Genomic DNA, 27,526 nt, shown 5'->3' with positions numbered 1-27,526 from the left:
AGCAGATGAACTCTGAAGGCATTATGCTCAATGAAATTAGTCAGTCACAAAGGGACAAATCCTGCACAATTGCACATCAGGGGAGGTACACAGAGTAGTCAAATTCAGAGGGACAGAAGGCAGAAGAGGGGTTGCTGGGGGAGGGGAATGGGGAAGAATGAGGAGTGATGGTTTCATGGATATAGGATTTTAGTTCAGGAAGATGAAGAAAGTTCTGGAGATGGAGGTGATGATGTTATACAAAGATGTGAATACACCTAATGGCACTAAAATGTGCACTTAGAAATGGCTAAGATGGTAAATTTCATATGTATTTTATCACAAGAAAAAAATTTAAAAATAATGAATTAAAACAATCCAAAATTATATTTATAGACTCCAACACTCCTTTCTCATTAATTGACCAAATAAGTAGACAAAGAAAAAGAAAAGTTCAGATATTGAAGACCTGAAAAACACTCCAAGCAACTTAATCTAATCTGTTTTTCTCTAACATTCCCCCCAACAACACTAGAATACGAATTATTTTCAAATACACGCAAAAAAATTCACCAAGGTAGATGATTTCCTGAACCACAAACATAAAGCCAACCTCATCGAATTTAAAATGATTGGGAATACACAAAGTATATTCTCCGATTACGATGGAGTCAAACTAAAAATCAAAAGCAGAAAAAAGCCCATGTATTTAAAGCTTCAAGAACTGACTTCTATATAACCCAGGGTTGAAAGAGGAAATCACAGAGAACATTGGCACATATTCTGAATTACATGAACAGAAAAACACAAGTCAGAATCACTGGATTTATCTAACTAGGTGCTTGAAGGAAAATGTATGCGATCAAATGTTCATATTAGGACAGAAGTAAAATATGAAAAGTTCTAAACTTTCATCTTAAGAAATCAGGAGAAAAGAAGAGAAAAAACAAGCCCAAAGCCAGAAGAAGGAAGAAAATAGGGGGCGCATGGGTAGTGTAGTCACTTAAGCATCAACTCTTGGTTTGGCTCAGGTTGTGATCTTAGGGTCATGGGATCAAGCCCCACCTATGGCTCTGTTCTCAATTAGGAGTCTGCTTCACATTGTCTCTCTCCCTCTCCCTCAGCCCGTCCCACTTGTGCTCTTTCTCTAAAATAAATAAATCTTTTTTTTTTTTTACTCTTCCATAGGCAAAACTTTTATTATCTTTTTATTAACATATAATGTATCATTTGTTTCAGGGGTACAGGTCTATGAATCACCAGTCTTACATAATTCACAGCACTCCCCATAGCACATTCCCTCCCGAACGTCCATCACCCAACCCCCCATTCCTCCCACCCCCCTCCCCTCCGCAACCCCCAGTTTATTTCCCGAGATTAAGAGTCTCTTATGGTTTTGTCTCCCTCTCTGGCTTCATCTTGTATCATTTTTCTCTCCCTTCCCTTATGATCCTCTGTCTTGTTTCTCAAATTCCTCAAATTAATGAGATAATATGATAATTGTCCCTCTCTGGTTGACTTTGCCAAGCATAATACCCTCTAGTTCTATCCACATTGTTGCAAATGGCAAGATTTCGGAGGTTTTTTTAATGGCTGCACTATATCTATATCTATATATATATATCTATATATATATATTTCACATCTTCTTTATAATAAATAAAGAAATCTTTAAAAAAAGAAGGAAGAAAATAATATAAGAGCAGAAATTTAAAACAAGAGAAAACAGAAAAATAAGAAAATCAATGAAACCTAAAGTTTATTTGAGAAGATTGATTGATAAGCCCTTAGCCAGAGTAATCAAGAAGAAAAGAAAGAATGCAAATTATTAATATCAGGAACAAAAAGGAAAATGTCACTGTAGAGCCTACAGACATTCAAAGAATAGTAAGAGAGTACTTATAATATCTTTATGTCAATAAAACTGATAAAGATGAAATGGACAAATTTTTTGAAACACTTGAACTATCAAGGATCAAGAAAAAATAACCTGACTAACCCCACATCAATTAAGGGAATTGAATCAATATTAAAAACACAGAAAACTCCAGATCCTCTAGTGAATTCTTCCAAATATGTGCTAAAGAAGTATGACTAAGTCTGTATAAACTCTTCCAGAATATAGAACGTGAAGAAACATATCCCAACACCAGCCCTTACTTTCTGAGGCCAGCATTCCCCTGATATATAAACTCAAGATAAGGTAAATTACACTTAAAAAAGTTAATTTTTAAAAAAATTATTTATTTGTCAGAGAGAGAAAGAGCACAAGGAGGGGAGCAAAAAGTAGAGGGAGAAGCAGAATCTCGCTGAGCAAGGGGCCCGATGTAGGACTCACCCCAAGACCCTGAGATCATGACCTGAGCCAAAGGCAGACACCTAGCCAACTGAACTACCCAGGCATCCTGAAAGTTAATTTTAAAAAAAAAATGTTTTGAGTAATGAAATGATCACTAGGCTGGTTAGGTTTGGTATGACTTACCAGAAGACCTAAATAAGGTAACAGAAGCTTAAGCAATCTAAATGCTTATTTCTGCCTCACAAGTCTGAAAGTCAGCAATTCAGAGCTGCTGTGGTGGCTTTGTGGTGCCATCAGTGACCCAAGCACCTTTTTTCCCCCTGCTCGTTGAATTTCAGCATATGGCTTTTATGTGTCTTCATTGTCTAAAATGTCCACTCATAGCTTAGCTAATACATCCACGATCCGGTCGTCAGCTGGAAGGAAGAAGAGGAATAAAAGCTTTTCTCTCCCTTTTATGGATACTTCTCAGTAGTCTGCAGAATGTAGCCACATAGCTGCATCTCGTTGCAACAGAGACTGGGAAATACACAGTCTTTTATTCTAGCTACCAATGTGCCCAGCTTAAAACACAGGTTCCATAAGAAAGAGACATGGACAGCTGGGAATCACAGCTATGAATAAGCTGACAGCTCTACATATGGAAATGCAGATGTGTTTCTTGATAAGGCAGGTTTCCGTAGTCTATACAATCCTCTTGATTGTTCTCTGATCCACAAAATATTTAAGATGTACTTGTTAGAGCAATTGGACTTATCCCAATGAAGATAGGGAATACTGATTTCTAATTCATAGATGAGATGAGGTATATAAATCCTTCACACAAAGCCTGGCACCTTGTATGTAAACAAAGGTACCAGTTGTTATAACAGGGTTTAGGTGAGAAATAAATAACAAATGAATGTGCTTTATAAACTAAAAAAGTGATATAGAATATTAGACACTCCAGAGTTCTGTCTTCTAGTTCTAGGAACTCATGAAATCTTGATACTTCCATGAGGCCTTTTCTTTGGAAATGAGATTAAGCTTTCCCTGACTACTTGTATATTTCAGTTGTGACCTTCACACACACACACACACACACACACACACACACATCCCCCTTATACTGGGTTTGCTTGCGCCTTTATATGCTTTTAAACAACAATCTATAATCACGACACTCATTTTATAGTGTAAGTTTACAAAAAGCAAATGATAACTTTGTGGAATGCATCATAACAAGTTAGGTCAGTGGTGGATACAGGTGTATCTTTATGAAAGCGCTATACATAATGACAGAGATCTGGAACCATAACGTGGTGAAAAATGATTTACTAAGTAAAATGAAAAAAAAAATCACACATGGTGCTTATCTGTCCCAGAGAGCTCTTACTCCAAGGTCTTAAATATAGTCAAAAATCTGCAAGGGAGAGAGGAGTAAAGTAATTGTAATCACTGTTTCTCTCACTTGGAGGGGAAGAAAAACCAACTCTTTTAAATTTCTGGCTTCCTTGGCCAGTGTTTCTTCCTGGCCCCCGTTCTCATTTCAGAGCATTAGTAATGCCCATAATATGCCTGTCCATTACAAGGGCTAATGAGCAGGCTGAAGTTTACATACAGCTTGAACAAATTAGTCATCTGCATTTGAATGCCTCCACTGAGGACTGTACATCCATTATTGCTAGAGTACATCTGCATAACTTTTAACATTGAAAAGAATTAGGCTTCACTTATCAAATTTTAGCATCCATCTGTGGCTTTTAAAAACTGCAAAAGTCAAGGTATATTAAAAACAAAACTGACCATGATGGAAGGCATCCCTAATAAGCTTCTCAAACCTTTCTCTTTTCCTTTTTAAGGTTTTATTTATTTATTTGAGAGAGGGGGTGGCACAGAGGGAGAAGAAGTGGGAGAAGCAGACTCTCTGCTCAGGAGAGAACCCAACATGGGGCTCCATCCCAGGACCCCAGGATAATGACCTGAGCTGAAGGCAGAGGCTTAACCGACTGTGCCACCCAGATGCCCCTCTCAAACTTTTTTCTATCTATATTTATTCTGACAGTGTTTCCTTTTTTACGTAAGGGTAACATTGCCTTACATTTTATTTGAAACCTTTAAAAAGCAGACTAGAGTCTGAACAGAAACATTGCATTGTGTTACTGTTCAATACACTAATTAAATTAGCACAGGTTATAAAGGAAGAATTAATATAATGCTTTCATGGAAATTATGATTAGGTAAATGTCTTCCTATGTTAGAACTTGCCAAGTTGTATACTATGTTTTAAGACACATGAAGACAGATCATTTATTCATTCATTTATGCAACTTGTGTTTTCAGGCTTCATCTAAGTGCCCGACACCATACTCAATGCTAGGAATACTAAAATGAGTAAGACACAATTGGTTGCTCTCAAGAAACTATGTAGCGGCAGAAAAAACAAAAACAGTTTGATGTAACTTATATACTGGATCACACATGAACATTTCTTTCAAACTTTACTTGTCCTTTGGCACAAACTTAACAGGCCTTTTGGCTATAAGTACTATTAAAAATTATTTTCAGGGCGCTTGGGTGGCTCAGTGGGTTAAAGCCTCTGCCTTCGGCTCAGGTTGTAATCCCAGGGCCTGCTTCCTCCTCTCTCTCTCTCTGCCTGCTTGTGATCTATGTCTGTCAAATAAATAAGTAAAAATCTTAAAAAAATTATTTCCAAGGTTGTCTTGCTATTTTGTGATCTCTTTAAAAACGTGATGAAAGACAAAATTCCATTTCTCTGATGGTCATAAATGAAAGTGAATGCACAGATAATTAAGTACACTATAAGAAATCACACAGATGTCTTGGGAAGACACAAAGTTTCATCCAACTGTGATGGATTTGGCACATCCAAAGTTTCATCCATGGTTTAAAAACCATGTTAGAATCCTCCCTCCCTCCCTTCCTCCCTCCCTCCCTCCCTTCCTACCTTCCATCAACAAGTATGTATTGATTGGTTTCTAAGTGCTTATTAACTAGACTATAAGCCCCAACAGACCTGGTTTTTGTTGTCTGTATTCCCCCAGTGGCACGCAATGAAAGCTTGAAATAAACTTTATTGACTGACTGTTGAAAGAACTCAGGGCAACTTACTAGATTTGAATGTGCTCTGATGAATATGGGGGGCTCCTACCACACAGCTTCCAGTCTACAATAGAACTAGACTTCATGTTACCCCTGAAATTTGAACACTCTCTCAAGAGAACCAAATAGTTTTTGTCAAATGAATAGACCTAGGAGGGTGATATCGTCAGCAGATCATGAAGTTAAAATAGATAATGAATCCAAAACTTTAAGTACAATATCTTTTGTATTTTTTGTATATACATATATGCACACATATACACATGAATACATATAAAACACCACTGTTCCCCCCCCCACACACACACAATTCTTAGCCAGGGTTCTGCGGAGACTTCCAGCCTTGGCTAGAAAGCAAAGGGTGCCCTCTCCCTTGTCATGGGGCTCCTCACCCACATCCTAACCAAGAGCCTCCCAGCTTCCCAGTCTGTTTTTCAAAATGTCATATTATCATTATCATTATTATCCAATATTTTAGTGCTTCTCTTTAACAGTTACTGAAATTTAAGTAAAAATAACCCTTTTAACGTCAAAGATTAGGAAAACCAGGGACCCGATGGATATGCCTAAATTTTTACCCTTACCAAAACCTGACTAAAATTAGCTTATGATGGAGATGGGTTTCAGCTGTTGATCTTTGAGATGAACAAGTACTGCGTCCCACAGTCATTTAATATAAAAGGCAGTTGAAGCCTCGTGGACTACATTTCTGTATGTATATTTCATCACACCAAACCGTAGACGTCGTTTTTTTATTTTATTTTACTTATTTATTTGACAGAGATCACACTGATGCCTAGATGACTGGTTCTCCTGAGTTTCGCTGCAGTAACCTTTGTTGAAAGAAGAGGCACGCTCCAGTAGAAAAGTGAGCTTTTTGCTGTTAAAGTGAAATGTTCTTGCTCATGTCCACTACTCTCATGACCAAGAATTCGGGATAGTAAAAAAGTGTTTATTTTGCCCAAAACGTGCCAGGAAGACTTCTCCACTTTGCAGAAAAAGCGCACTCCGGGGAAAGCAGCGCTGTTTGGCACGGAGTCAGACAGGAGTCATGAAGGAAGAACTTCGGGCTGGGGCTGGGAAGTGGTGCTTTGGGACGTAGCGGAGGAGGCCAGCTGCCGATGCTCGGGTCCTCAGCCCCGCGTCTTTTCTGCCCGCCCCCCGTCACTGCCACCGTCAAGTGCCTTCCCGGGCTCTCGGGCTGCCCCGGCAGACGCCCGCGCCCGGGGGCCGCCGGACGCTTCCACGGATCCCAGGAGTCCAGTTTAGGAGCGGAGCCCGGGCGCTCTCCGCGGCTCCCGCCCCTCTCCCGCCCGCGGGCTGCCAGGCTGCCCGCGAGGTGGCTGGGGAGCCGAGGGAGCCGAGCCCGGCAGCGCGAGCGAGGAAGCTCCCGGGCGCAAGGCCTCGCTTTCGTGGCTTTGAAAACTTTCCAGCGCGCGTGCCACGGAGACGCGCAGCGGCTGGGCCGGAGCCCACGCGGCCCGCGCCTCCCGCGGGGAACTTTTCGGCGCTCGGCTGCCTTGTCACTCTCGCTTTCCGACGCGCCTCCCCCTGGGCTCGCGCTCCCCGAGCTCCCTCCTCCCTCCCCGGCGAGGACCTTCCCGGCGCCCGCGGCTCCGGTCCCCGTCGTCGCCGCAGCTCTGCGCTCGCCCTGCTCCGCCGCCCGGCCGCGAGCCCGCCCCGCCGCCGCCCCGCGTCTCGCTTTTCAAAATGGCCCGGCCCGGTCCCGCGCCCTGAGAGCGGCGAGCGCGGCGCCGAGCCCCGGGCAGCGGGGGGCGGGGGAGGGGAGGAGGGGACCCGCCGCGAGGGGCTGACTGCTCGCTTCCAGCCGACTTTTCGCCAATGGTCCAAAGCGACATGTCCAAGTCGCCTCCCACAGCGGCGGCGGCGGTGGCGCAGGAGATCCCGATGGAACTGCTGGAGAACGCGGCTCCCGCGGGGGCGCTCGGAGCGGCCGCACAGGTAGCGAGAGCGCCGCGCCTTCTCCTTTCTTTGTGAGCAGCCGGGGCGCCGACCTCCCGCTCTCCAGCCGCCTCCTCCGCTAGGATCCCTCGCCTGGCCGCTCCCTCCCGCCTGGGTCTCCTCCGCCACCCCCTCTCCCTTCGCCCTTTGCCACCCGCTTCTCCTCTCCTGGCGCCGGGGACCCTGCCCCGTCTCGCCTGTCCCTGGCTCTTCCGCGGCTTCCATTTTTCTCTGCTTCCGAAAAGCGAGTGGGAAGGGGCGGGGGAGACCTCTCGGTCTTCAGAGGCTGCGGCCCCCGGGCTGCTCGGTCAGCCCTCCTCGCCCCCTCCCGGGAGAGGCACATGGAGAGACATGAACCAGGCGAGTGGACTGGACCTGCTCAAGATCGTGAGTCCGGGTGGGCGGGAGGGGCTCGGCTCCCCGCGGCTCTGGCTCGGGCTCCGACGCCGACCCTTCCGGGCGAGCTCGGAGCTGCGGTGGGAAGGGGGCGAGGGAGAGGGTAGAGGTGGGCAGGGGGGCGTGCGGGGAGGGGGGCTTCGGGCCGGGTCTCCGGGCGCAGCCCTGCCCCACCCCCACCCCCCGCACCTGGCTAGTTCTGCGTCCTTGACAGCTCAGCTCCCCTCGCGCCGCTTGCCACCGTTTGCCTGCACCCCTCCTCGTTTCTTTCTCTTAAAGCGAGTTGGGGACGCGAAAAGTTTTTATTTTTCCATTTCCCCTGAAATGTTGGCCATTCCAGGGAGCTTCAGGACCACCTTCCTCTCCGATGAGGATTAGCGGTTTCTGAAAAAATGCCGGTTTGCTGCTCAGTTGTGAAATAGGAGATGTCAGTTGTAGACGTTGGGCAATGATAAGGTGGTGGCTTTTACGTAAGGCTTTGGCAGGTACAGTTTGGATTACAGACACCTCCAGGTCTCAGCGGTAAGGAGTCTCTCAACTTTTATCCTAGCAGGGAAATGACTTAAGACTCCTAGCTGTGGGGCCGCTTGGCGAGTGCCGGGAAGAGGTTAGGGTTCTATTTCAAGCCTTATTTTGGGGAAATAACTCTTTGCTTAGCGATACGGGCTTGCTGATTTCAAGCCTACGTTTGGTAGATGGTAAATGTGGTGGTGACATATTCCTGGATTTACAAAAACCTTATAAATGTGGAGCTTTAGTGAACTTTCTTTAACCACTGGGAAATAACCTTGCTAACTTAAAACACATAATTCACTTTGATTTGAGATGGGGGGAAAACGTAGAAACCAAGAAGTCGTGTAATGAGGAACCCATTTCTTTCATAAGGGTAGGACAGCTAGCTTTTTAGTCAGCCTTGGGCTGTTCCGCTGCTGAACCAGAGGGGGGACCTGTAACTAATCACCTACATTTCCATCTAGTTTCTGCCAGGGGACCTGAATTCTTACCAACACATGTCACATTTGTTCTAGGCTCCTGATTTTATCTAGACATTTAATCAGGTTAGATGAGAGTGAGAAATGTACTCAGAGAACTCTGTTATTCCAGGGTGAAGGTCTTGAATTTTGATAGAAGGAAGGACTCTTAGACCCTTTTTTCCCCTTTGATCTCCCTTCAGGGATTTTTCTTTTTCTTTTTTTAAGTTTATTCTTGTGATAAAAAGAGTTCTTGGATTTCTGGAGCTCAAAGTTGAGGCTGACCGAAAGCATGACTGCATTTAGATAAGAAATACTAAATTCACTCAGTGATTTCATCGTTAAATGTAAGTCAACAAGTATTTGTTATTAACTGCAAGGTGGAAGTGATTCAGATGTGAGGAGACACCACTGCTGTCCTCAGAGAACTGATATTCTAGTAGCTGCCAGTGTGACACCTGTATGACAATTGTCTGGTAGAGGACTGTAAAAGAAGTACTGAATCTTGCTTTCCAAGGAGGAAGGATCACAGAAATTCTATGCAGAGTAATCCTTAAGGGCTTCATAGAAGAGGTGGCTTTTGAGAAGAGAGTCCAAGGATGGGTGAGATTTGACCAGAGATTGTCAGAGAGATGGTGGGAGACATACAGGAAGTGAAGTCACAGAAGTTAGAAGTCTTATCACATATTTCTCATGTGTAGCTTGAAGAGAGTACAGAATGGTACAGAGCAGGCATAGTTAGACGTAAGACTCACAAGGCAGTTTGAGGCCACATCTTGGAAGCACTGGAACCAGCGGTGTAAGGAATGAAGAACCATGGAAGGGGCTCAGCCAAGGAGTTGCATAACAGCTTATTCAGAAGATTTACCTGGGAATGTTCTGGAAGGTATTTTAGAGTTTTAGAAATCCAGAGGTGGAGCTGCCAGACAGGAGATTGGTGAAACAATTTGGATAAGAATTAATGTGGCCTAATCTGAAGGGACAGGAAAGAAAATGGAGATGACAGGCCCATGCATGGGACATGTCAAAAGACTCTATATGCAGGACCAAGGAAGTAAGTGTAGAAATACACGAGAGACAGGAAAAGGGGAGGAAAGGCTATTATAAGCAGGTTAGAGGTATAAATATTCAACTACATCCCCATCTATCTCTTTGCTTTCTCTACCTTCCAAAAATGAAAGCAGGTTTCTTTGAATTGTGTTTCTATCACCTCGATTATGTGAGGGGAAACATGGCCATGTTTATTTTATATCTAATAAATCATGGCATCATAGGGCTGTGAGAACTTGGCAAAGTCTCTAGTCCATCTCTCTGGGCAGGACAGGACAGCAGTAAAGCCTCCAGAAAAGGCGGGGGAGGGGTCCAGCTCGGGAGCAGCCCTTTTTGCCGATACTGATACTTAGAAATGGAATTTTCACTTGCAAATGGTGTCTCTAAGCAATCTTTGCTTTAAAGAACCCTTTCTGTCTTACCTCTGGATTTTATTCCAAGTTCTGTTTGAACAAAGCAAAAGATGTAGATTCACAGACTGCCCATTTTTCTTTTTTTTACGTTAATTAATCCTGCCCAGGGATGGGGCACCCTCCTACATTCCAACCCTTTCCCTCCAGCACACTGCCATAAACAACACGACTATTATTTCTTACGTGAGAGCCGAGTTGGCAACCCTAACTACAAATCCTGGTAAATTCTGATTTAAGCAGATTACATCGCTTTTTAGGGGGCCTGCTGAACAGCTTCAGTGCAGACTTGGACACGGTCTACTTCCAAAGTCATGGCGCTAATTACATATTCTCCCTCCAAAGTTCCAAATCTGTGTTGTCCACTCCTGGAGCCACTAGCCACTCGTAGCCCGAACTGAGATGTGCCATACATATAAAATACACACCAGATTTCAGAGACTCGGTATGAAATAAAGAGTACACAGTAATCTTTCTTACACTGACGACAGGTGGCCGCGATAACGTTTTGGGTATATTGGTTTCAATAAGTTGTATCACTGCAATTAGTTTCACTTGTTGCTGCTTCCCGGTTTCCTATGGCTACTAGAAAATTTCAGTGACATGTGGCTTGGCTTACATTTCTGCTGGACAGCGGTAGTCTAAAATACGGCTCTTGTAATTCTCTGGGGAGTGGAATTGATGGTGTACGGAGGCTGCGTGGATGGGAAGCCAGTGGGAGGGGTTGAGAGTAGGATGGACACACAGGAAGAGATGGAGAAGAAACAAAGCGGTATCCCAGCACGTTAGGCCTGAAAGAGGTTGTGAGCAGTACCTCTAGGCACACCTGAAAATGAACAGACAGTAACCAGAGGTCCTGTTTGCTTTGCTCCTAGCAACAGAACCCAGCTGGTTCCACCCCGGTTGAGTTTGCCAGATGCTTTTCAAGCATGTCGTAGTAACACAGCCTGGTAATGGCAACATCTTGAATCACTGCAGCAAGGAGCTTTATCTAAAGAGAGCAGCAGCGGTCCTCCTGTGGCTCTTGAGCCGTGTGGGTACGGTTTTCCAGAAACACTTGTACGGCCGAGGTACAGCTCGATCTTCCGCAGTCTGCCAACATAATGATTGTGGGTCTTGTGTTTTATGTTTTCCTGGAACCTTCGCTGCTAACCCCCATGGCTTTCCTCTTGAATGGCATTTTTGTTCTGGTGTTGCATGGGAGAAATTTTAAAACATGCCAATCAGAATTTCTGAGTGTGTTTTAAGACGTGAAATGTAATAACTGATTGAGTGATGTGGGGTTCGGTTGGTCTTGTAGATCTCATGGCTCTTTTCTTTTTGTCTTTCCTTGAGCGGAAAGGCTTAGTCTACCTGTTGCTGGATTTAATTCCATTGAATTAACACAATTATGTAGCCTTGGTCCTTTCTTTCTTTTTTTTTTTTTTTTAAGATTTTATTTATTTATTTGTCAGAGAGAGAGATCACAAGTAGGCAGAGAGGCAGACAGAGACAGAGGGAGAAGCAGGCTCCCTGCCGAGCAAGGAGCCCGATATGGGACTCGATCCCAGGACGCTGGGATCATGACCTGAGCCGAAGGCAGCCGCCCAACCAACTGAGCCACCCAGGCGTCCCAGCCTTGGTCCTTTCAAGAAAAGCTGAGCAAAATGTGTTAACCCCGTAGGGGGAGGTGGCACTGTTTAATTTCACAGTGACAAGGAGTTACAATTAGTTATGCCACCACCACAAGTAACAAAGTCTCAGAGTTCTTTCCAGGCCTGCCTAGAGTAGCAGCTTATGAAGAGGGCAAAGTTCTCCTGCCCTCCCGCTAGACGTTCTCTGTTTCCCAGCCTTGTCCCTCCTTCCTTCTCTACCTCCAGACCGCGCAAAAGAATTCTGTTTATGCTGCCTCTTGATTCCTTTTTGCTTTTGTGTAAACTGATCCATATTGACAAGAACTGATGTCCTACCTCCCCTTTTCTAGAGAGGTAATCTCAATTACTTCACTCCAAGTAAAGGATCTGACAACCCCGTTCATACTGAGCTGTCAGTAAATGAGGAGAATGAATGTCTGATTTCTCTCTGGATCATTCTGGCTGCATTTGTCCGCAACTCAAAGGGATAAATATCAATGAATGCTAATCGAGAGGGATGGAAACTAATTTCAGGTATCAGCATTATGCTTGTGGGGAGCAATATGTAGGGAGGAGACTGTTACCCTATCTATCAACCGCAGAAGCAGCATCATACCTCAAGCTGTCCCCAGGGTCTGCCAAGCTAACTTTGTGTGCATGGGTGGGCTCAAATCTCCAACTGACTGGCAACTTCCAAAATTAACTACTATTGTCCATTTCAACTAGACAGAAATTAGATTTCAATTACCTGTGACCTATAAACATTTATTTGCTGATTTTAAAACTACACTCCAGTTTCAAAAATTATTTAGTAGCAAGGAGGACATTCATTTACATGAAGCTAATACTTACCATCGTGAGGAATGTCAAATCTCATTTTAATAAGTCATTTATATATTTGTGGAAATTTCTTAAATTTTTGTTGTTGTTGTTGTTTCTGAAATCTGATGTAGCTTGGTTGATGTTGTAGGAGAAGTAAAAGAATTTCGGTTTACGGTTTTCTTTTTCTCCTTTCTGCTATGGTGACATAATTTGTTTCCATGAAGTTTCATGTAACTAATAGGAAATGAATAGAAATTAGTGGCTTTTCAGACTGTGCTCCCAGAAGGACTTAGGGGTCTGCATGTGTCAGGGAGAGTATAATGGCTTATACTTTACGCTCCGGCCAAACCCAAACTCCCTTTCTCTTCTGCCTTTTACTTCCTGAAATCTGGGCGACTCTGATTGTGAACCGTTTCACATATTGGGTGTTTATATATTTAGTGTTGCTTAAAAAAAAAAATTTGGAAAAACAATTGGTCCTAAAAGAGACTACATTTGAAGCAGCCCCTGAACTAAGAAAACTATACTTCTTTTCCAAATTGAGTCAAGGAAATATTTGAATAATTAATCCTTCCTGTCTTTCTCCATTTTGAGAAGATTTGGCCTTTACTTTTTTTTTTCTTTCTTTCCTTTTTTTCTTTTTTTAAATTCCTGCAGATGAAACACCCTAGTCCTCATTTTCAAGGATTTAAAGTAACTAAAGAAAAGTAATTCTAGCAAGATGGACTTAATTTTAAATATGCATTGGATCAAAGGGAACTTTGTTTTGTAATGGTAGTATAAATTTTCACTAACATTTTTTTAAAAATACATTGAAATGGACTGTATTAGCTTTCCAAAAGTTGCTTTAATTTTTTTCCCTTGATCTTGGATATTGTTATAAAAAACAATAAAAATTAACAGGGAGACTATGGAAGAGAAATAACTGCTCAAATTCATAAGAGAACAGAAAAGAGGTATCATTAAGCATATCTATTTTAGCTTTTAATATATATAATACATAATTAATAAGGATTTGCTATGACACTATTAAGACATGAACAAGTTAATACTTTGAATAAAGCATTCCCCATAAATTTAAGTGATTAAAGGACAATACAGTTTTTTCAAAGTTATCACAAGTTTACACTGGATTCAGCTATAGGTGTGTGCCTGTGTGTGTGCAAACTGTGTGTTAGTACAGTTGAAAACTCTGATAATCCAACATATATACGTAAGTATATATTGTACAGGTAGCTAAGTGCGTCCAAAGTAATACTTATGAATAGTATTCCTAGGGGCTTAGAAAAATTAACATACATTTAAAATGAAACACTTTTTAAATGTGTCTAATTTCTTGCAGAAAATTGTCTCCCGTAGGACCGAATGTCTGAAATTTTGTGTGGTTTTCACAGTGCCTGTTGTGCATTTGTGAACAGCCACGAAAAAGCTTACACACCAAAGCAGCAGAATAATAAAATATATTTATCATGAAAAATCTGAAGCAAAAGACAATGATAGAATTTCATATTCTTTTTCCACCCATTTCAAAATGGTATTGGAAAGACATCACGATGGAGTAAGATTCTATTTTGTCTTTGTTCTCAAAGATAATCTATGCCTCTCATGAAGAAAAACAATGTGTTTAAAAAAAAGAAAGGAAAACAATGTGTTTAACACAGGTTTGCCCCTCCCCCCCCATAAGAAACATGTTAGGCCTTAAAAAAATGCTTTCAAAGGTAATTCGTCTTTTCCCATGTTCAATAATATAAAAATATTTTTAATTTTAAAGAACTTTTCGTGCTTTCTTTTCGTGTTCATAGGCTTTGGAAGACACTTCTGTCCAAACCTTTATATAATAATTGGAAAAGGAAGAATGCTCTTGAAAGAATGTTATTTTTTCAATAGTTTACTGAATAGTGTTTACATAAGTATAAAGAATAAGCTGCTAAGTGAGAAGAACCTTGTATGATGCACTGTGAAAGCCCAGCCTAGGTTGTCTTTCCTTTTATGAAGTTGAGAGTTAATTAAATGCCATGGAAACACATTTGTATTATATAAATCCCGTAGATACTTGAAAGAGAACAAACATGGTTAAGAAAAATTTTTGCTTTAAGATTGTACCACCCTCTCACTGATTGCAAAGTCATCTAAGTTACTCATAACACAAATGTTCGTAATAGATCTTAGTTTGCCTAAGTACTACGTATACCATAGTTTATAAGATATTTCTTTTTTTAATGAAAACCATCTGTGTATATCAAATAGAACAAAGTAGTATTTTCAAAACCTGAACTCTGCAATTTACTCAGCAATTTAAAAAGTTAACTTTTGTAAATGCTGATAATCTCATGAAGTCTCTTTGAGCCTAAGCATTCTCAACATGTTATGCCCTTCACCCCAACTTTACCCGACTCTTCCAATCTGTATGTGGATATTACTTTTTTTTTTTTTTTAAGATTTTATTTATCTATCTGACAGAGAGACAGAGATCACAAGAAGGCAGAGAGGCAGGCAGAGAGAGAGAGAGGGAGAAGCAGGCTCCCCGCTGAGCAGAGAGCCCGATGCCGGGCTCGATCCCAGGACCCTGAGATCATGACCTGAGCTGAAGGCAGAGGCTTAACCCGCTGAGCCACCCAGGTGCCCCGTGGATATTACTTTTAAAAATATCATTCTGAGCCCTTATCATTTACTAGGTCTTACACTAAATGCTATGAATCTGTTATTTCCTTTAATTCCTAAGCCTGTGAAGTAAGTAGCAATATGCCCATTTGAAGGATGAGAAGACTGGTGTTTGGAGCAGTTAAGACATTTGCTCACGGTCTGCGATGGCAGGATTCCAGCCTATGTGCTTTGCACCTAACAGCACAGTTTTGAGCTATTTTTCAATTATATGTTAATGGCCAGTATTTGCAACAACTTTACCTATGCCCGGCATTAAACAGAGATTGATGCGTTGTTTGTTCTTAGTGCTCTGAGTGTAAATAGATAATATTAGAAAAAGCAAGTTCATTAGCATAGGTTCATGCTTGGCTCTATGGTGGTATGGGAGCAAATGGTCTTGCTCTTAACCTCCTGTTCTTAAATGCTTGTCTTCTTATTGCTATTATTCTGTAAAATTACCTATTTATCTAATTATTCTATAAAATTTTATTCTATAAAATTTATTTTTCTCGCATTCTCAGCAAAATCACGAAGTGATTTTGATTTTCCTGTCACATGCAAACATTACCACAATGGGCCAGATATTTTTATAAGGCATTTCAGTTTCATCCAGTTCATGAGCACTTACAGAAGAAGCCTTTCACCACTTCTGAAACTGTTTCTAGATCCATACGGTCAGGGGAGGAATTGGCACCATGTTTTCATTCATGTTCCATGTAGACCCGTGTGTGTGTGTGTATTTCAAGATAATCAGAATTCATATTATACATTGTTCTTCGGCTACCATATAGTTCTACAAGTAGCTATGGGATTACCAATTAAAACATGAAAAAAAGCAAAAATGGAGGCCAGTGGCACTGGAAATGGCATCTCAGGGCGCACGAAACTGTTGCATTCGTGCTGTCCAAGAGGCTTGGACTCATGATCTTTTCTCTCTCCTTAACAGCTGCAGCTCTGCGCTCTCCTGCCCTGAAATCCTTGCTCTTAAATGTTTTATCTTTGGTGGCTTTGCCTCTTGACGACCCATATGCGAACAGATAACATAATTTGTTTTAATTCAAGAATTATTAAATGTTTTGTCTAGAAACCTCTTCTCCCTGTTAACTCACTGTTTTGAAATAAATACTTGTGATTCCAGCAATAATAATTTTCAAACAATGCCCATTGATGGCAATTTATATTTTGTTTTGGTTTTTGACTTCTTCTTAGCAGTAGGCTTAGATTTCTCATTTGCCTTTTTTTCTTTCTTTTTCTTTTTTTTTGCAGTCATATGGAAAAGGAGCTAGAAGGAAAAATAGATTTAAAGGATCCGATGGGAGCACTTCCTCTGACACTACCTCAAATAGTTTTGTTCGGCAGGTAAGAGAGCTTTTAAAATTTCTGGTCTGGAGAAGTATATTCAAATGAATTTTGTTGGTTTTGTTTTGTTTTGTTTTGTTTTTGAAGGTGATTTTATACCATTATCCTTAAGACTTATATGGTGTTATTATACTTATTTCTAGTTGAAGTGAAAAGTATGCCGTTTCATGTGATAATTAAAATATTTAAATTTTAAGTGAGACCGTGCGATAATTACAACCTTTCCTGGCAAGTTGGTCTTGCCAGGAAGAAGGATTTCTTCATAACAAAATAAGGGAACTCCAGCAGAAATGATTACAGATTTGGAGGTTTTCTTCGGCTGGGGAAGAGGGGATCTCAGTGGGTATCTGTGTGGCCAGCTATGAAATCAAAATACTGGTGTTCCTCTCACTTGAGTTTTCTTTTTCCCTCTCGACGTTCAGACTGTCAAAGAGGAAATCGTGTTTCATCTTGGAATGTTTGAAGCTACTAAGGTTACATAAAGCGTGTGTTATCTTTGAGGAATAATTTAAACTGCCTTTGGAGACGTAGCCTTTATGGCAGGTACCAGGCAGTGTAGCCCTGGGCAGCAGTTTCCAGCCATTCCCCAAAAAGTCAGCATGAGCGCTTTCCTCATAGGAACATTCGTATGTGCTAACAGAAGGGACTAGAACCCCCAGAGCAAGAGCACAGGCAGCCCGATGACTGAGGACAATAGGTTCTGCTCTAGTCTTAAGTTTCTTCGGGTGTAGGTGTGTATCTTCATCGAACATTTCTCGGTGGGGAAGGAATTGCACAGAATAGCGCTGGACAGAACCTGATTCCACGGCCCAAGGTCCCCCAGTTTTTGACTCTTGTGCTTGCGAGTGATTTGTCGGTAACTGCTCGTTCTCCCAGACAGTGGAGGTCCACCAGAAAAACTGCTCTTAATTCTTTTGGTTGCCAACTCTCCCCATTACTTCTGGCATCCCTGCTCCCACAGCTCTCCCCCACAGTTAGTTAGTAGCTTAAATGTCTATACCTGCTGCACCAGCAGTGATTCTGTTCTTGGCTGGTTGTCCCCTCCTTCCCCTGTCCTGACACAGACCAAGGATGGGCCCTCCTGGATCTCGCCTGTTCCCACCTTGCAATGTCAGGAATGCCAAAGGCATGTCTGAGTAACTGACACGCAACTGGAAAAATCTTGGTTCGGGTCCGTGCCAATGAAAAATTGTTTCAGTGACAGGAAATTAGAAAGATGGTTGGTTGAGAAAGAATGGAGCTCTTTTTCTAAGAAACATTTAGAAAGAGAAAAGAAGGTGGAGCCAAGCATGGCCCGACCCTGGAGCTATGTTTTACTGGTGTCAGAAGGAGCCAGGAAGGGTAGCAGAGGAGCCAAAGGTGTATGCATTGGCTTTGATGTCATGGTGGGCAGAACTGGGGCATCATGGTCCTGAGAATAAATGAAGGATCTTGAGAAATAGTTGCTTAGCTTCAGTGAATCAGTTAAAGGAAAGTTACCATGTCAGGCATCCATTTATTCTGCCTCTGGGCCAAGGAGATTGAACCAGAGGAGTGAGAATCCATGGGCGTGAGTCATCATCTCAGGGCCAGCGCTGGAGGACCTGAGGCAGAAAAGAATAAGCTTCTTAGGACCCAGAGTAGCTGCAGCACACAGCCACCCAGGACGACAGGCAGCTTGTCAAGATTATGTGGAAAGAAAAACTGATGTTTCGAGTGGGCAAGAGATTGTGAATAGAAATTAATCGTACAGAGCCCATGATGGCCCAGTTTAGCTCTGTAACAATGTCCTTCCAAGACAGTCGCTGGACTTTATGTTCCAGTCGTCTACTTGGCTGTGAATTCCCCTTTTATGGTGTTTTTGAGAGCTTAATTCATTAAGTTCATTCGTTAAGGAGTGATTGCCGCACTGCATGTAAGTTACCTGGAATTTCTTTTTTGTCATGATAGTTTCCTTTTGGCTTTGTGTCCTCTGGGTGTGAGATTCTGTGCTTTGTGAAACACAATTACAAGTAATAAAGAGGGGGGCACCTGGGTGGCTCAGTTGGTTAAGCGTCTGTCTTTGGCTGGGGCCCTGATCAGGAGATAGCCTGCTTCTCCCTCTGCCCCTTCCCCCCAGCTCCTGCTCTCTCTTTCTCTCTCTCTCTCAAATGAATAAATTAAAAAAAAAAAAAACTTCAATAAAAAATAATGAGAGCTGTTAAACTACTTACTGTACATTTAGATATGTATTGCTAAAACATATGTGAGCATTTAAGAAGACCAAAAAAAAAAAAAAGTCTATCCTAAAGGTCCATCTCCTGGAAATAAAGCCTGTGTCCTTGAATCTCTACAGAGTAAGGTGTTCCAAATGACATGGATTTGAGGTCATGATTACACAGGCTTGAGAACCCTGATGTACTAGCGTCTTTCTGTCACAGAAGGAAAACCGGTGTCTTTGGCAAGAATGCAGAGTTTAAAAACCATAGTTTTCCTTTGATAATTTAATCTCTATTTGTTTAAAGCAGCATTTGTATTTCACTGCTATTTGAAAATAAGCAGAAGTTACCTTTGCCAGAGCTAGATACATACTAGAAATGGCGTCATCAGAGTCTCAAGAAGTGTAGCATGGATAGTAATGATGAGCATATGTTTAATTATTAAATAATCTGGAAAAACATCTTTTAAGTATTTTCTTTTTATCATAAGTAGACGTTTTGTTAAACAAGTGACTCGTGTCAGTGTATGTTACTCCCTTGTCTGTGACTGGGGCGTATGTACAATTGATGTTGGAAAAGTAGTCCCTTTAAGTGGGATCCATTTAAAAATACCTTGCCGTTAGGTTATATTCCTACCCTTGAATTAAAAATAGTTTCCATACAACTTTGAAACATTAGAATTATATTTTTACAACTATATCATTTGTAAAGACTTTTAAGACTCTTTGGGAAGCACTGGGTACTTTAGAAAGCTTCAGAGGTCGAAAATGTGAAAATTTCATGAAAAAAAATTGAGAATTTCAAAAATAAATAACTGACAGAATATCATAGCACTTGTTATGAACAGAGTTGTCGCTCCCCCAGATTCCTATGCTGATTGTATTTGGAGGGTCTGTATGGAGGCAGCAAGGTTAAATGAGCTTGTAAGAGTGGGACCATTAATCCCTGCAGGACTGGTATCCTTGTAACAGAGAGATACGAAGAATATGCACGCTCAGTAAAATAGCCATGTGAGGGCATAGTGAGGAGAGAGCCATCTGCAAGCCAAGGAGAGAGGTCTCGCCAGAAGCCCACCCTGCTAGCTCTGTGATCATGAAATTCCAGCCTCCAGAGCTGTGAGAAAATAAATTTCTGTTGGGTAAACCACCCAATCTGTGGTGTCGTTACGACAGCCGTAATAGACTAATACAGGCATATATATATATATATATATATATATATATATATATATATATAAAATTGGGTTTGAAAACAGGCCTCTTTTTATTAATTTATTTTCTTACTTTTAAAGTAAACATTCTTACTGATATGTAGCATATATGCCCCAAGATGCACAAATCATAAGTGTTCATGAGATCTGAGATTTCATAAAGTAAGCACCCATGTCACTACCACCCAGATCAAGAAATCCGTACCTTCCGCCCCCTAGGGTCCCCGTTTTGACCCTTCTCCATCATTTTTCTTCTCATGCCATAAGTTCTTTGGGCCCGTTTTTAGAGTTTTGTGTAAATAGAATCATTTTATGCCTGAGTTCTTTCACTCAGCCTTATGATTGTTAGGTGTATGTACGTTGTGTGTTGAGATAACTGCTGCATCTTTTTTGCTGCACAGCATTCCATTATGTGAAGACACTGCGAATGTTTATCTCCCCTACTGTTGCTAGACGTTGGGTTATTTCCATCTGGGGTTATTGAGAGTAATGCTGCATACATATTCTTGTATCTATCTTTGGTGTGCATTTTTGGTATGGTTTTATACATTTCTGTTCCACAAATGGAGTGGAATGCTGGGTCCTACCTATGCATGTTTTTTTTTTTTTCAAGATTTTATTTATTTATTTGACAGACAGAGATCACAAGTAGGCAGAGAGGCAGGCAGAGAGAGGGGGGGAAGCAGGCTGTCTGCTCTCAGCGAGCAGAGAGCCCAATGCGGGGCTTGATCCCAGGACACTGAGATCATGACCTGAGCCAAAAGCAGAGGCTTAACCCACAGAGCCACCCAGGTGCCCCATCTATGTATGTTTAACTTAAGTAAACACTGCAGTCCAGTGTTTCAGAGTGGTTGAACCAGTACGCATTCCCACAAGCAGTGGGAACAGTCTCAACTGTTTTGTGTCTTTGCCAACACTTGGTATTGTCAGTGTTTCTCATTTCAGTCATTCTTGTGACAGTGTAGTGGTAGCTCACTGTGGTATTAATATCCATTTCCCTGATAACTAAGTTACAGTTTACCTGTACCAGATTTTAGTCCTATGGCTATTTGATGAACATTATAACCATTTGTTGGGATATGTTGAAACCTATCCGAATATATTAGAACATGATCGTGAAGACTATGAGGTAAAAGGGTGAGAGGCATTTTTTCCAATGGTTTTGGTTTTTTCCAGACTTTTTGTTGTGTATTTTTTAGCCATCATTTGTTTGTGGTTTTCTAACTCAAGTTATTTTATAAGAATAAGAATCATTAGTCTTAAGGAAAAGTCGCTTACCCATATGTTTCTGCTTCAGATCCTAAAGCAGGATAACAGGTGCTGTGACAGAATTTTTGTAATCCTAGGTCAAGATTCCATTTTGTTAGTTGATCAGTTCACTGTAAGTTGATTAAGTCAATAATCTTCTGGTTCTTCACGACATCAACTTTTTTGATGTCATAATATTTCAAAGTGGGGATTGGAGAGAAAGGGCGAGTACTTATCATTTACCTCAACGCGGATGAAACTGGAGGTTGGTATGCTGGGTGAAATAAGTCAATCAGGAAAAGATAATTGTCATGATTTCACTCATATGTGGAATATAAGAAACAGTGCAGAGGATCATAGGGGGAGGGAGGGAATCTGAATGGGAAGTCATCAGAGAGGGAGGCAAGCTGTGAGAGACTCTTAACTAGGAAACAAACTGAGGGTTGCTGGAGGGGAGTTGGTTGGGGGATAGGTAATTTGGTAATGTGATGAGCATTGGGTGTTATATGCAACTGATGAATTATTGAACTCTACATCCCAAACTAATGATGTACTATGTGTTGGCTAATTGAATTGGATTTTTTTTTTAATGTGTATTGAAGGATGACTTTGCACCTGAGTGTGGTTAATTTCTCCCAGGACATTGGTTTATTGGTTTTATGCTGGGGCTCGGCGGAGGGCCAGAGTCCTGATCCGTGCTGCAGTCTGGCTGCTGTCCACAGGGGAGGTTGGCTAGGTGTGACATATTATTGGTAGGGCTTTCCAGGGGCTCCAGGAAACAAGGTTGCTGTGGCTTCTACTCTTTATAAGCTTGCTGTCAAGTGATGGCCTAGCTCACTTTATAAACTACTTTTAAAAAAAAAAGATTTTATTTATTTATTTGACAGAGAGATCACAAGTAGGCAGAGAGGCAGGCAGAGAGAGAGGGGAAACAGGCTCCCTGCTGAGCAGAGAGCCCGATATAGGGCTCGATCCCAGGCCCTGAGGTCATGACCTGAGCCGAAGGCAGAGGCTTAACCCACTGAGCCACCCAGGTGCCCCTTATACATCAGGCATTTCAAGGAAGAATTTGTCCCACCTAAGGTTTCCTAAAACCATTAATTGGAGGGAATTAAAGTCTTTTGCTTTATGTTGCAGCCAAAATGTTACCGTTATGCGATATATGTTTTCAGTATACTGAACTTAAAATTTCCGTAGTTCTCATTTATGTCAATTATGGTGTGAGAAGACTTATTTAAAATGGTTTCTTTTCAAGAAGGAGGTTAGTGGTGAGGGATTATGGTTAAGGGACTGGACTCTGAAGGCAGGCCACTCAGTGAATTCCGGTTCAGACATTTACTAGTTAACCTTTGAGCAAGTAGCTTAATCTTTCTATTCCTCTGCATTTTTCTCTGGGGAATAGTGCCTACCTCCAAAGTTAGCCGAAAGGATTGCGTGAGTTCAAACTTGTAAATCGCTTAGAGCTGTACCTGGCATCTAGGATGTACTGTTGAAGAGGTTATTACTATTGCTTATGAATATTGAGAACATTGAACCACATATGAACCATTGAGAACATTGGTTAAATCCTGACTAAGGGGCGCCTGGGTGGCTCAGTCAGTTAAGGGTCTGACTCTTGATTTCAGCTCCGGTCATGATCTCTGGGTCCTGAGATTGAGCCCCATGTTAGGTTTGGAGCTCAGTGCAGAGTCTGCTTGAGATTCTCTCTCTCTCTCTCTCTCTCCCTCTGCCCCTCCCCCTCTCTCCATCTTTCTCAAAAACAGAACAAAACAAAACCAGAATAAGAGGTAGAACAAAACAAAACCAAAATAAGAGGTAGGCAGGGGGAATAATAACAGTTAACTCTTATTTGAGTGTTTACTATATATTCTGTCTGTATCTCCATTTTACAGATAAGAACATTGAGGCACAGAGAGGTCAAGTAACTTGTCTACAGTCACCTTGCAAGTAGGGTTGGGAGTCAGAATTTGAATCCAGGTGGCTGACCCCAGATTCTTGCTTTTGTTGGGTGTGTTACATCTCCTCGTAACAGAAGCTGTGAACACATAAAATCACCAATGAGTGTATCATTCATTTAGCTGAGGAAGACCTGTAGAAAGATTTCTACCCATGTTTTTAGGATGAACACAGTAGTCTTTTAACTTCCTTCCCCATAGGAAGGTGAGGATGTCTTCAGCATTGTCAGCATCCCCTGGGCATCATGATTTAAAAAACTAAAACAACAAACCAGTATTATTCCATTCCTGTTTCATCAAAAATTGCTGTGAGTCCCAGTTGGTACCACCATTCAGCCCACTCCGTGCCCTGTATCAGTCATGACGAGTGGAGAAGTAGCAATGGAAATGTCTGTTTTCCCTTTCCTTCCACAGAAGTCACAGGAACATGCCCTTCTCAGAATCCTGAAAGTCCTCTTTTTCTTTTTCTTCTTTTTAATGAACTTGGATGTGGGCTCATGTCCACATGCAGCATCTCGCTGGTCTGTTTGAGGTCGAGCTGAGGCTGATGCAGTCCATCAATTATCCTGATTGTGAATCTGGGTAACATTAGGTGCATATATAGCACTTGGTATACAGTCGACCTGTTAGAAATGTTTGGTCTGTTTTTTAGGTCTGTTGCTTCATAAACAGGCATTTTAGTTTTAATGTAGTCAGAAGCAGAAAGTGTTCAACATGACTTCTAGGCACCCTAAAGAATTAACAAAGATGATTGTTCAAATTGTTTCTGTACCAAACCGTGTTTAATCCACAAAGCCGTGGTTATCTGGGATTTATTAAGATAATTAAGATAACCGAAGCTGTCTTCAGCTCAGGGAAAAACACTTTGTCCTCTGGCTCTGCCTTGCGAACAGATACGTCGATAAAAGAACTTCATTTATCATCGTAATAAGGCCGGAGAAGCTGCCATTCTTAAAGTTTTTTGCATGTAATGCCTTGCCTAAAGTTATAGCCTATGAGAAGGATTAAGTTTTCCGTTAATGTAGCTCTTCCTTCCCAACTTCATCACAGACAGGAAGAAAGAAACAAAGAAAGAAAGGTAGTCTGTTGTTGAAAGAGGAGAAAAGGAGAAGAGCTCGTAGTTTATCTTAGCCCGAGAACCTAAGCGACTAAATTAGTTTACTGGAAGAAAAATAGGTGGAAAGGAGTAACAAGGCCTGCCTGGCATTGAAGGATAGAACATTTGTGCTGTTCTTTTCAAGAGATTGTTCGAGAACTGCTAACCGTATGAATTCCTTGATACGGCCAAGGTCAGCGGAAACTATGTACATCAAAGTCAAGGCAGCTCATGGGGGGCAGAGAGGGTAGTGTTACTAACTGCTTCTCAGCCCACTCAGCTCTATGCTGTTGTCTCTCATTTCTCCTTTTTCTTTTCTTTTCTTTTTTTTTTTTTTTCTCCTTCATTTTCTTAAAGACATGTGTTCTCCCTGGCTACATTTATGTACCTGGCAGTATTCCTAAAATGAACACCAAATGCTGAGCGGATGCCTGGCAGTTTGCTTTATTTGGACGAGTCCCCAGCATGGCAGCTTTCATTCAGAGTACACCGTCCTCTGAGCTCTGCTGTATGCTCTGTCCCGGACAGCGGGGGCTGGCAAACGGTTTCCACTGATAACTTTCCCAGGTCACTTTGTGGCACCAACGGGTGTCTCTCAGGCAGGGACTTCGGCCCTAGAAATGAACAACTCTTTTTGGAATTTTCGAGGGCCGTGACTCCTTGGGGCTCACAGGGAGAACGCTGCAACTGATCTGGGATTGTGCTCGCCGACATATGTTGTGGTTGTAACGAAATAATCCTGTAGCTTCTAAGAGCTTCCAGAATACAAATCAGGATGACAAAATGGAATGAACCAAATATTTAACAGAAGGTTGCATGACACTTTCAGAACATGGTATTCTAAACAAATTCCATCCTCTTCCAGTACCATGTTCTTGGTGCTGCTTTTTTGGACCTTTTATTAGTTCAGATTGGCTTTAAATACGAATGATTAATCACAGAGACACACAGTCTATTTTTTAGTTTTGTTTTGCAAAGACAGATTAAATTGTGATAATGATTACAGACTCCAGGCCTGCGTAGACTGATATGTTTAAGATTGGATAAATCTTTCAGCCCTTAAATACTGGCTTGTTGCCTTGTTATGCTGTATTCGTCACAAACACAACTATAAATAATAATGTGGTAGATTTATGGCCACTGTGATTTCCTGTAAATGGCTTTCTATCTTATTAGGCATTCACCTAGGTTTTGTGAATGGCAGAATCTGTTCTGAGACGTCTTAAAAACTCTTCTTAAATATATCAGTAGAAAAATATTGAGCTTTTCAGTAAAGAATTCCCTTGTTCTTTCTGTAGTATAAATCTCCTTACTGCCATACATGTTTTACTTTCTTCTTTTAGGAGACATACATATTTTAGAAAGTACTAAAATAAAATTTAGATTTTTTTGTACTTCATATAATTAGCTTTAAAATGTCTTTTTTCACATAGTTTTTGTGGGAGAACAAGGGCATGATTAGATATGGAATCTGCCTCATTCTCAGACTGTTTTCCTGTATTTCGAATACCTGCTCTATGAATGAGGTTCAATTAAGATCTCTCATTATTAAAACAGGTTTGCAGCTCAAGGCATTTCTATCTTGGCATGTCTTTTCCCCCATTGTTACAAACATAGAATTTGAAAACCCAGAATTATTTCTGCAGGTGTTTTGAGTTTCATTGACTTTCAGATGTTCCAAATTACAATATACTTTCCACTCACACCCTGTTTTTGTTCATCTTCTGCTTGGTCCGTCTGTGCATTCTTAGAATGACCATAGAATGACCATAGACCAAAGTCATCTCACGAGATTGGAGTAACTGGTATCATTAAGTAAATGGAGTTTCTTCACAGCTGGTGTAAACTAACTCATGGAGTTTCATTAAATACTGAATTTACAAAAAGTGTGTGTTTCAGTTGACTCCTAAACTTTGAGAAGTACCACGGAAGATCACTCACTTCGCTTAAGGTTAATTGTCCATGTGTCTTAGGCCTTCACAGGCATAGGTAGTAAGTAGTCTGGTCCAACCAAGGAATTGTCTTTTATCAATGGAAATATTGTCAGGTTCTCTCCCTATCAATTTGTTTCTGGAATTCTTCATGTCTGACGCTTATCAGATGCCAAAGAAGTCCTTTTTGAGGTTTTGGCTTATGTCTCAAAAATATTTGCTACGGTTCAGCTCAACAAGCAAGTATTCTAATTCTATCTCATCATTATTCCACATTCGTGACCAAGTGAGTGTGTTTATTACAAAGACCCGAGGTGGAGAGAAGTAACCCAGCCCCCGCCTGTTCCTCTGATCTTACCATGCTTCCTTTCATCATCTGCTTATTTTAGAGTCTGATCATAAAGGAGGGGAAAAAACACGAAAATGGTCACAGGAGGCGGGGAGAAACTTTCCATGGATGCATAATTAGGAAAATGTAGTTGAAGGTCATCAGGAAGTCCCTGATGTCACGTTCTGTGCCATCCATCCAAAACTATGATCAAGTTTTAAAGAGTTATCTTGGATCAGGGCCTCACATCTCCCTTCATGATTTCCTTATGTCTTTGATGTCTGTAGAAAAGTTCCAGTACCCATTCCTTCTTCTACTTTATACCTGGTGGCAAGAAGCCCAGGGGACTGCTTTTGACAAAGTTTGGGCTTCTGACAGGGACACTTTACCTGAACGCTGCTTTCTCTTCTCTGTCCTGTCTGAGAGTCTGGATGTTATGACCTCACCAGTTTTTCTTTCCTGGAAATAATATTTTCTCTCAGCCAGGGGTCTTCTCTTTCACAGAGGTGGAACCTGGAAGGTTTACTCCCCTCTAGAGGTCTCACTCCCATGGAAGGATGTGTGATTTCTCCTCGATCAGGGTGCTGTATCTGCAAGTTGGAAATGGCAAACTACCTTTAAAAAAGAACCCAGCAACTGCCTCCCCCCAACCAAAACAAGCTAACTGTTCATTTGAAAGAAAAGTAGCTCAGATGGTGTATCCCTTTGCTAGAGTTTGAACCACAAGCTGGTGGCTTCAACAACAGAAGTTCATTGTCTCACGGTCCTGGAGGTGAAGATTATGAAATGAAGGTGTTGGAGAGGTGGCTTCCTTCGGAGGCTGTGAAGGGAGCTTCTGTTCCAGGCTCCTTTCCTGACATGTAGGTAACTGTCTTTATGTTCATGTGGTTGGTTTCTCCCTCCTGTGGGTCTGTCTCCACACTTCCCCCTTTTATAAGCACATCAGTCATGGTGGATTAGGGTTCATCTTAAGGA

General features: G+C 41.6%; 1 protein-coding gene across 6 annotated transcripts in view; it reads left to right on the top strand.

Annotated features, from left to right (window-relative positions):
* Window positions 1–7,129: 7,129 nt before the first annotated feature.
* Window positions 7,130–27,526, top strand: part of CACNB2 (calcium voltage-gated channel auxiliary subunit beta 2) — a 378,708-nt gene continuing 358,311 nt past the window's right edge. For 3 of the 6 annotated variants that reach the window (XM_047743559.1, XM_047743562.1, XM_047743557.1), the window contains exons 1-2: window positions 7,130–7,342; window positions 16,514–16,606. In XM_047743559.1, coding sequence (XP_047599515.1) covers window positions 7,223–7,342; window positions 16,514–16,606 — 213 coding nt within the window. In that variant the 5' untranslated portion in view covers window positions 7,130–7,222. Of the gene's footprint in view, window positions 7,730–8,291; window positions 8,346–9,192; window positions 9,596–16,513; window positions 16,607–27,526 lie in introns of those variants that run through there. The other 3 variants (XM_047743558.1, XM_047743560.1, XM_047743561.1) reach the window with 3 other exon arrangements.

The sequence above is a fragment of the Lutra lutra genome, chromosome 8, assembly GCF_902655055.1.
Source record: "Lutra lutra chromosome 8, mLutLut1.2, whole genome shotgun sequence".
NCBI lineage: Eukaryota > Metazoa > Chordata > Mammalia > Carnivora > Mustelidae > Lutra > Lutra lutra.
The sequence above is the reverse complement of the archived record's forward strand: the minus strand, read 5'-3'. Positions and strand labels throughout refer to the sequence as shown.